The sequence below is a fragment of the Theobroma umbraticum genome, unplaced genomic scaffold (assembly GCF_002168275.2).
Source record: "Theobroma umbraticum cultivar Fairchild unplaced genomic scaffold, ASM216827v3 scaffold_95.0, whole genome shotgun sequence".
Taxonomy (NCBI): Eukaryota; Viridiplantae; Streptophyta; class Magnoliopsida; order Malvales; family Malvaceae; genus Theobroma; species Theobroma umbraticum.
The window spans coordinates 5365924-5375314 of record NW_018397257.1 but is presented as its reverse complement, the minus strand read 5'-3'; the positions used below and the strand labels follow the sequence as shown (position 1 = coordinate 5375314).

At 33.0% G+C, this 9391-nt stretch overlaps 1 protein-coding gene across 1 annotated transcript; it reads left to right on the top strand.

Annotated features, from left to right (window-relative positions):
- Positions 1 to 910: 910 nt before the first annotated feature.
- LOC110412097 (isoflavone 3'-O-methyltransferase 4-like) lies at positions 911 to 4107 on the top strand. Its single transcript, XM_021422538.2, has 6 exons — positions 911 to 995; positions 1285 to 1331; positions 1969 to 2489; positions 2800 to 3110; positions 3337 to 3401; positions 3571 to 4107. The coding sequence occupies exons 3-6, from the start codon at positions 2059 to 2061 to the stop codon at positions 3865 to 3867; spliced, it is 1104 nt and encodes a 367-aa protein (XP_021278213.1). The 5' UTR covers positions 911 to 995; positions 1285 to 1331; positions 1969 to 2058; the 3' UTR covers positions 3868 to 4107.
- Positions 4108 to 9391: the final 5284 nt, after the last annotated feature.

Here is a 9391-nt window from a genome sequence, read left to right as displayed (position 1 = left end):
TTCCATTACTAGTTCAGCTTAATGGAGGGCTCACACCAACAATACACACTTGTGCTGCACATGTCATAGAGGCACAAATCAACCCCCTAGGGCAACATTACTTAGAGGTCAATTGGCAACTAACATTGGGCCATCATCAACTAGGGGTTTTTAAGAACCCCACACACTTGCAGAGCCAAGTTGCACTGGCAGGGCATAGCTAGATGAGCCCTGTAGCACAATATGGATCGATGATCCTGGCACAACAGCTTGATGCACCAATATCGTGCATGAGTAGTAAGAACGCGAGAAGACTGCACACTTGAATAGCGGTGCATGTGCAAAAAGTGCGCATAGGCTGTGCACACCAAGGGCTCGCACGCCAGAAGCGTGAGCGGACACGACCTTCACAACAGTGGGTCATGCACATCATAAACCTATGACAAGGGTTGCATGTAACATGGCCACGTATACTTGGAACGTGCACATGCAGTGCGTCCAGAAGGCATGCTCATCTGTAGCACATGAAAGGAAAATGTGCACGGACTATGCATACTCATAAGCCTCGAGCTCGTGGATCATGCACATTCAACTTGCACCTTGGGAGGGCACACTATAGGCGTGCCTTAGATAGTTGTCCATAAGAGTGTCGTGCACACCCAAACCACACACCCATGGGCCATACACCAGAGAGTCTCGATCGAAAGGTCTGTAAACCTGAAGGCTTCGTACGAGACAGACACACCGCAGAAGGTCTCATACAAGAACGTCGCACACTCAAGGGCCACACACCCTTGGACTAGACATCATTAGGCTATAGACACATCACATCGAGACATCTCATTTGCATATTACCTTATCTCATTTGCAGATTACCTTATCTCATGATCACTTGCTTCAGTGCGCAATTGGGAACTCCATCAGTTAAATGCTAACAATGCCTTTTTGTATGGCAATCTTGAAAAGAAGTCTACATGAAGATTCCTTAGAGCTTTCCTAGACAGAGGGAGCACCGTGTTTGTCTTCTTTAGAAGTCTCCATTAGATTATTCATTATTTACATTTACCCATCAAGGATATTTTATTGCAAATGAGATTGTTTGGCTTCTTCAAATCCTATTTGATTTGAGAGTATCTTATTCATATCCAATTTTTTTATTTTGTTATTATTGGACATTATTACATATTACAGCTAATCTAGTTTTTCATGAGCATACCAAGCATATTGAAATAAACTGCCATTTCATTCATATTTAGTCCAAAATTTTATTACTCTAACCGATTTTATCTCAATATCAATTGATAGGCATACTCACCAAAGCACTCGGTCGGGGTGATTTCAAGCTTTATTGGGTAAGTTGGGCATTTACAATTTTCATGCTTCAACTTGAGAAGAGTAAAAAGAGAATTAATTCAGAATCTTTTATTTAATTTTATTTGTATAATTATTTCCTTACGTAGTCTTTCTTTATTGTCTTTTTCTTTTATTTGCACTCGAAAAAAGTTTAGAATTAAAATACTATTTTATTTACTTATGTTATAAGTAGGATTAAGATGAACTATTTCTGTAAATAATCTTTTTGTATTTTTATTGTTAAATACAATAGGGTTTTCATGATTCTATTCTTTTGAGATATTTTATTTTTCATAATTGATAAAACTGAAAATGAACATTCATTTGAAATAAAGAAAGTATATAGGAAATACAAATGTTAAATGTTTTAAAAAAACATAATTTAAATAAAATTGAGAAGGTTGAAATAAGGGACAAATCTGAATTATCTTGAGTAGCTGACGTTTGGGTGAATAGACGGCGTGGTGCCGCTAACTCCAAGCGGCCTCCAGTCTACGGCTCTACGTCATCACTGTTGTTCAAGTTAGAATTTTTATAGCGAAAATATTGAGGCGCGTGAGTCCTTGATGGGTCGCCCTTTATGACCAATCTTTTGGAAAATTGTTTTGGCTTGACACTATTTATTGGTTATCCCAGACACTGAGGCATGCGCCTTGCAATTCCAACATCAAGCTTTTGAGTTTTATCACACCCAAGTTTCATTGGCAGAATAGCCTGTGCAATTCAATGGGATATTCAGTAGAAACCCAGTTTCATGGCAACAACGACCATTCAGAGCAAGATGAAGAAAGTTTCTCATACGCCATGCAACTTGTCAATTCCACTGCGTTGCCAATGTCCTTGCATGCGGCAAATCAGCTGGAAATCTTTGAGATCATAGCGAAAGCTGGTCCAGATGCCAAGCTATCCCCGCAAGAGATAGCAGCTCAGTTACCAACCCAGAACCCAGATGCGCCCATGATGCTGGACAGCATACTTAGACTTCTAGCCAGCCACAGCGTTCTTGCCTGCTCTCTGGCTGTTGTTGAACAGGGTGATTCCCTGCAGAGGCTCTATAGCTTGACTCCTGTGACCAAATTCTTCATTAGAAATGAAGACGGTGTTTCATTGGCTCCCTTGGTGACCTTGGTTCAGGACAAGATCTTTCTTGATAGCTGGTGTGTTTCCACTTTCTTTTTACCTTTCTCTCTTCTTTTCTTGACTGGTTTGAAATAACAATCTAATTTCAGGTAGAGAGTTCAAACGGTAATAATATAAATATTCATTGAAAGAAAAATACTTCTTTCCAACAATCTGTCCCAACATTTGACATTTCTATCCCAATATATTTGTCCCAATAAGTACATATTATGCCCAAAACAATATAAATAATTAAAAATAAGACAAAAGTGAAAAGGCTAAACTATTCAAGAAATTTTCATCCGCTACAAGTTAGTTGACAATTCCTACACTGGAATTCACTGCTAGGTGCCAGCTGAAGGATGCAATTCTTGAAGGAGGAATTCCATTTAACAGGGTCCACGGAACGCACGCGTTTGAATACCCAGGCAAGGACCCAAGGTTCAACAAAATTTTCAATACTGCAATGATGAATCAAGCCACTATTGTCATGAAGAAGATCCTGGAGGCCTACAAGGGCTTTGAACACGTCAGCCAATTGGTTGATGTTGGTGGTGGTCTTGGAGTCGCCCTTAGCATCATCACTTCGAAATACCCGTCCATTAAGGGGATCAATTTCGACCAGCCTCATGTCATACGACATGCCCCGGCCTACCCTGGTAAGATTTCTGCCTACATATACTCAGCTAATTGTTCGTTCTACACATATCACACCATGAATGGGACCTCATAGAAAAATAATTGAATCGATTGAAGCAGAAATGATCTGCAAAGTTAAATCTCAGTTAACTTAATTGACAATTGATGCTCGATGTCATGCATTGTTTGCTTGATAGCACTTTAAACTGTTTAAATATATACTAACAAGGCAATTCAACATAGCAGGCGTTGAACATGTTGGGGGAGATATGTTTGCAAGTGTTCCTAAAGGAGATACCGTTTTTATGAAGGTGAGTATCGTTTGCAGTTATTTTTATGTAATATATATTTTTTATTTCCTTCATAAGCAAGTTTGAGTAATGGCTAAATCATTTCTAACCAGAAAAATTAACAAAAGTACGAGTAAACCATCCTGCAAATGAGATAATAGATTAATGGTACAGCTTGCAAATTTTGTAGTGGATACTTCATGACTGGAGCGATGATGACTGTTTGAAGCTATTAAAGAACTGTTACAAAGCCATTCCGGATGATGGAAAAGTAATTGTGATTGATGCTGTCCTTCCAATATTACCCGAGAGTAATGCGGCTTCGAAAGCCAACTCAGAACTAGATGTGGTTATGATGACTCAGAATCCAGGAGGGAAGGAACGGACAAAGCCAGAATTGGAAGCCTTGGCAACTGCGGCCGGATTTAGTGGCATCAGATATGAGTGTTTCGTTTGTAACTGTTGGGTCATGGAGTTCTTCAAGTAGTTGGACTCTTACACATGTCATTGGCAAAATTAGCATAACTTTAAGTTGCAAATGCTGACTTTCAAGCTTTGCCTAGTACTGCAAAAGGAATAAAAACAAAAAAAGAAAAGAAAAGGAGAGTAGCAGGGCATGCTTGCACTATCTATGTAAGTTCCCTGATGTTCGTGCAGCGAAGAGGGAAGCTATTGTCACTCATTTTTAATAAAAAGAAATAATATATACTCGTTGAATGATATAAAACGATCCAAAGAGAGAGTTGGCAGCTTCATTACCATGCAATCCTGGCTTTTTAACTGAATTAAAGGTAACTAGGGACTAGGGTGCGGACGCCTTTTGTCAGATCCTTTTCAAGATTGCTAATCCGTTTGTCTCGTTTCTTTGCTCGCTTTAGCCTTTACTAGAAGATGTTTGATCAAAGACAAATTAATTATTGATACAATAATCACGTTCACATCCACTTGGGCTAAGTTCTAAAGTGATGAAGATATTTGGGATGAATTTTGGGGAAAAATCCAAACAAGCTAAACAAACAAATCAACAAATAAATCTACTTGTTAGGATTAGGGGGCGTGTGGATCGGATGGAAAGAAAAATATGCACGAGAAAGTAAGAAAACAGGAAAATGAGGTAAACTTTATATCTTTTATCACTTACTTAAAGCTCAATCATTCTATTAGAAAATAAAAGAAAAAATTTAGTGAACTTAGATTAACAGCACTCTGTTTTTCTTATTTTAAAAAAATCGTGTCATTAATCATTTTTCACTTAATTTTTTCATTTCTTTTAATTTTCTCCTTTCTTACCCCAAGAGGTAAAAGAAACCCTTTCCTCTCCTTTCTCACTTTCTGACATTTTTTCTTTTCCATAGACTAAACACAATATCAGTCACAACCTAGAGGCATTGATGCATGCTTTATTCAATGAAAGCCAGAGGCGGAGGGGAGGGGGGTTAAAATTTTTATAATTTTTACTTTTATTTTTTAATTATATTCAATTAAATTCATATATTTTTATTTGAAATTAAATATGTTTTTATGATTAATAACTAATTAACTGTCATTAATTAAAATATCACTTATTATTTTATACTAACATGACGTTAACATAACATTAATGTGGATGATGAAAAATATCATGTGAACATGTTTTTATGTCAAATCACCATCCACTATGACCTATTAACTTATCGTGTCAATATCACATCTAAATATGTTTTAACTAACGATAGTTATTGAATTATTTGTCATAATGACCTATTTGAATTAAAATAAAAATATAAAATTTTTATTAAACGTAATATTAAAATGAGAGTTTATTTAAATTTTTTTTAATATTTTAAGAGATTTTTGTAAAGTATTATAACTTTTATCTTTTATCATTTGTGTGATTTTTTAATATGTATTTTTTATATTTTTATCAAATAATAAACAAAAAATAAAATATCAATCAAACGGAGACTAATAAGTTATGCATTAATACAAATATCATACTAATTACTACTAAAAATTAATTAGTTGGACTATGAAATATTATAAAATTTTCTCCTATCTTTTACTTATCTCACTATTTTAATTTTGTTCGGATTTGAAAACTTAGAAAACTTTGGGCAAAGCAATTATTTCCTCCATCTGGAAATCCATTATCCAAAAGATACAAAATTTTAAGAAACAAGTATTTTGTTCTTGACTCAATAAATTTTACCCTTCAAGTAAAGAGAAACTCTTCATGTTAGTGTTTCTATGAAAAGTATTGAAAATCTAGCTACGTTCTATTTTGAGAAAGCGAATATTATATGGAGACGATTAAAAAAGGAAAATGAACATTTAACTTGAAAGGAAAGGAATATTATTCAATCATCGGGATATATATGACTTTATGTAAAAATTTGGTTCGAATTTCTCTTTTTCTAAAATTAGAAAATAAAATGGCTGATTTTTCGCCAAGAAAGGAAAGAAGATCACGTGGTTGACTGGTGTCGAGACAAAAATGAACATGAAGTAACGTTCAAAGAAAAAAATGAACATGAAGTCGTAAAGATAAAAGAAAAAGAAGAAAAAAAGGAAAAAGAGTAAGGAGTCCGGCATGTGAAGAGCCAATAAGGAGAAAACCTCACCGCAAAACAATGGAAATTAGGAGAAAAAGACTTTAGCAGTTGCTGGATGACTAACTATCCAATAAGATAAATTTCCAACTTTTGGGGGTAGCGAATAATCAAACCTTTAGGATTAAGAAAATTTACTTCAATTTGCAAACGCAAATGCTGAATTTAGGTAAATTCTTGCGCATATCACTAGCAAAATTAGCATATCTTTAAGTTGCAAATGCTGACTTTCAAGCTTTGCCTAGTCTTGCAAAAGGAATAAAAATAAATAACAAATAAAAGAACAGGAGAGTAGGAGGGCATGATTGCACTATATATGTAAGTTCCCTGATTTTTCGTGCATTGAAGACGGAAGCTATTGTCACTCGTTTTTAATAAAAAGAAATCATATATAGTCTTTGAGTGATATCCTGATTCAAAGAAAGAGTTGGCAACTTAATTACCATGCTTTTTAACTGAATTAACGGTGGCCAGAGACCAGGGTGCAGATGCCTTTTGTCAGATCCTTTTCAAGATTGCTAATCCGGTTGGCTCGTTTCTTTGTTCGCTTTAGCCTTCACAAAAAGATGTTTGATCAAAGACGAATTAATTATTGACACAATAATCACGTTCACATCCACTTGAGCTAAGTTATAAAGTGTTAAAGATATATAGGATGAATTTTGAGGAAAAATTAAAACAAGCTAAACAAACAAATCAACAGATCAATCTACTTGTTAGGATTAGAGGGGCGTCTGGATTGGATAGAAAAATATGCACGAGAAAGTAAGAAAAGAGAAAAATGAAGTGAACTTCATATCTTTTGGCACTTGCATTATTAAAGCTTAATCATTCTATTAGCAAACTAAAGAAAATATTTAGTGAACTTAAATTAACAACACTCTGTTTTTCTTATATGAAAAAAATCATTTCATTAATCGTTTTTCAATTAATTTTTTCATTTCTTTTAATTTTCTCTTTTTTTACCCCAATAGGTAAAAGAAATCCTTTCCATTCGTTTCTCACTTTCTAACATATTTTCTTTTCCATAGACTAAACACAATATCAGTCACAACATAGAGGCATTGATGCATCTTTATTCAAAGAAGATAACAATGAAATATTAATTTTCATGAGCATCCGATTGGGGTTTGTTTCGGTTAGTTGGAAAGCAAAGTACGTACTCGTCAAACAGTTGATCTTGTTAGCCCTATCAGCCAAAGGAGGAATCTTCTATGCAAGGACTTCCTAGAAGTTGCTGCAGTCAATGGAAATTAAACATTGACCAGGACCAGCCCACGGGAATGGGCATGAAAATGCCGATGCTAATAAGACAATTGTGTATTTAACTGGCACGGAGCGAGAAGACTATGACATGTTAAATTGACATTCATATTCATAAAATTCATAAAATAATATCGGGATCCATGGATGAGATTTAGCCACGTCAGGTTCGATCAAGATTTCAATACTACAATTGATATTAAATCGAAGGACGGCTCCGCCAATGTTGACTCCTTGCTTTCTTTTGTCCCCTATTTCCACTTTGATAGTGTATAGTCAATATATACTTGCGTGTTGTTTAGGGTTGGTTTTTCTCTGAGGATGCTGCTTCAGTGAAGGAAACGCTGACCTTGTCTTCTCTTTTATTCCCATTTCTTCGCGGGTAGAGTACAACTGAACCTTTGTTTCTGTATAGTGGCTGTACCTTTTTGTGATGCTGCCATTTACCGATTGAGCAGCCCGATTTCTCTTGTAAATGTATAGTTTCCGACTTTATTCAAAGCTAGCTCTTGTGCCAAAAGAAGTCTTTTGCTATCAAAGTTCAGGACTCTTCATGGTATTCTTGTTTCTGCTTCCAATAAAATACCAACTTTAATAAAAAATAAAAAGAACAGCTGTCATGAAAAAAATCTTGAATAGCTACAAACAGGGGCGCAGCATCTCTTTGTGGGCCCTTTAAAATTTTTGAAATTTTTTATATATTATATATTTTTTAAAATAAATATTTTATTAAATAATTAATATAATTAAAAAATTATAAAATAACTTTACAAACTCTATTCAATTTTACTTAAATTTTAAATTTTTTTATTTTTAAGTTTTTCCACCTATCTTTCTCTCTATTCTTTTTTCTCTTTGTATTGAAAAATTATAAAAAAGTAAAGTTTTTATTTATATTATTATTATTTATTTTTTTAATTATATTCTATTTACTCATATATTTTAACTTTCTATAGATTTTTTTAAATTTCTACGAATTATCAATCATATTCTTTTTTTTGTTATATAGGTTATATCTGCTATTTGTCATGTTTTTTTTTCTATTATGTGGATTTTATTTTTTATAATTTTAATTTTTAAAAATAAAAAAATTATTATATATGTAATTCTCAAATATAAGTTCTAGTATTGCATTATTGGTTGCTGTTTAAAATTTTACTAATATATTATTTTTTATTAATCCTAATTATATGAGAAAAAATGATCTTGAGTATATGTTTTTAATGTGCTTAATATTTTACATTGAGTTGAAAGAAAATTATCTCTAGTATAAGAAGAAATTATTAATTCTGTATATCGTATTTAACTATTTATATTTATGCATTATAGTTTAATATTTAGTATTATAAACTTAAATATAATAAAATAAAAATATTAGATGTTAACTACATTAATTTTTTAGTCGATGATAGTGAGAAGACAAGATTTTGAAACAAAATGGATGATAAATTTTTTACAAATAATTTAGTTGTTTATATTAGAAAGGATATTGTCATTGTCGAGCAAAACTTTCCTAGAGCCCTATTATAAGTTTTTTCATTTTGTTTCTTTTGATTTACATGTTATATAAAATTATTGTCTATTATAAATCTTTTGATTATTAATGATTAAGTTCAATATATTAATTTTTAAAATTTTTAACTTTTATTCTTCTTAACCTTTGGCCCCCCAATAAAAATTGGCTAACTTCGCCCCTGGCTACAAAGTTTTTGAATCGTTAGTTTTTGGCACGTGTTGTGGCTCTGTGTCACACTCTTAGTGTCACAATCTTAGAGAAGAATCGTGAATCTCATATCAATTGTTTCATAGAATGAGACAGAGTGTTTAACTATTCACATTATCTTCAATTTAAAAATGATCTTTTGTAGGATAAAATGATCTTTTTTACTAGGATTAAGGTTGTTGGGAGAGAAAAAAAAATGAACAGGTTTTTTTTTTAAAGAAAGTATTTGTGTTTAAAATGTTTATAGGCTAAAATACCCAAATATCTTTAAGTTTTGATCAAAATTACATGAATGTCTATTGATAACTCTATTATATAGAGTTATTTTGATATATTTTAAGGGCTTAAATAGCTAGATCTTTGAGCTTTTAGGTTTAAATTTTAGCGTTTTAGGTGTTTTTCTAGTTTAAGTTTGATTACTTGTTAAGTTATTAATT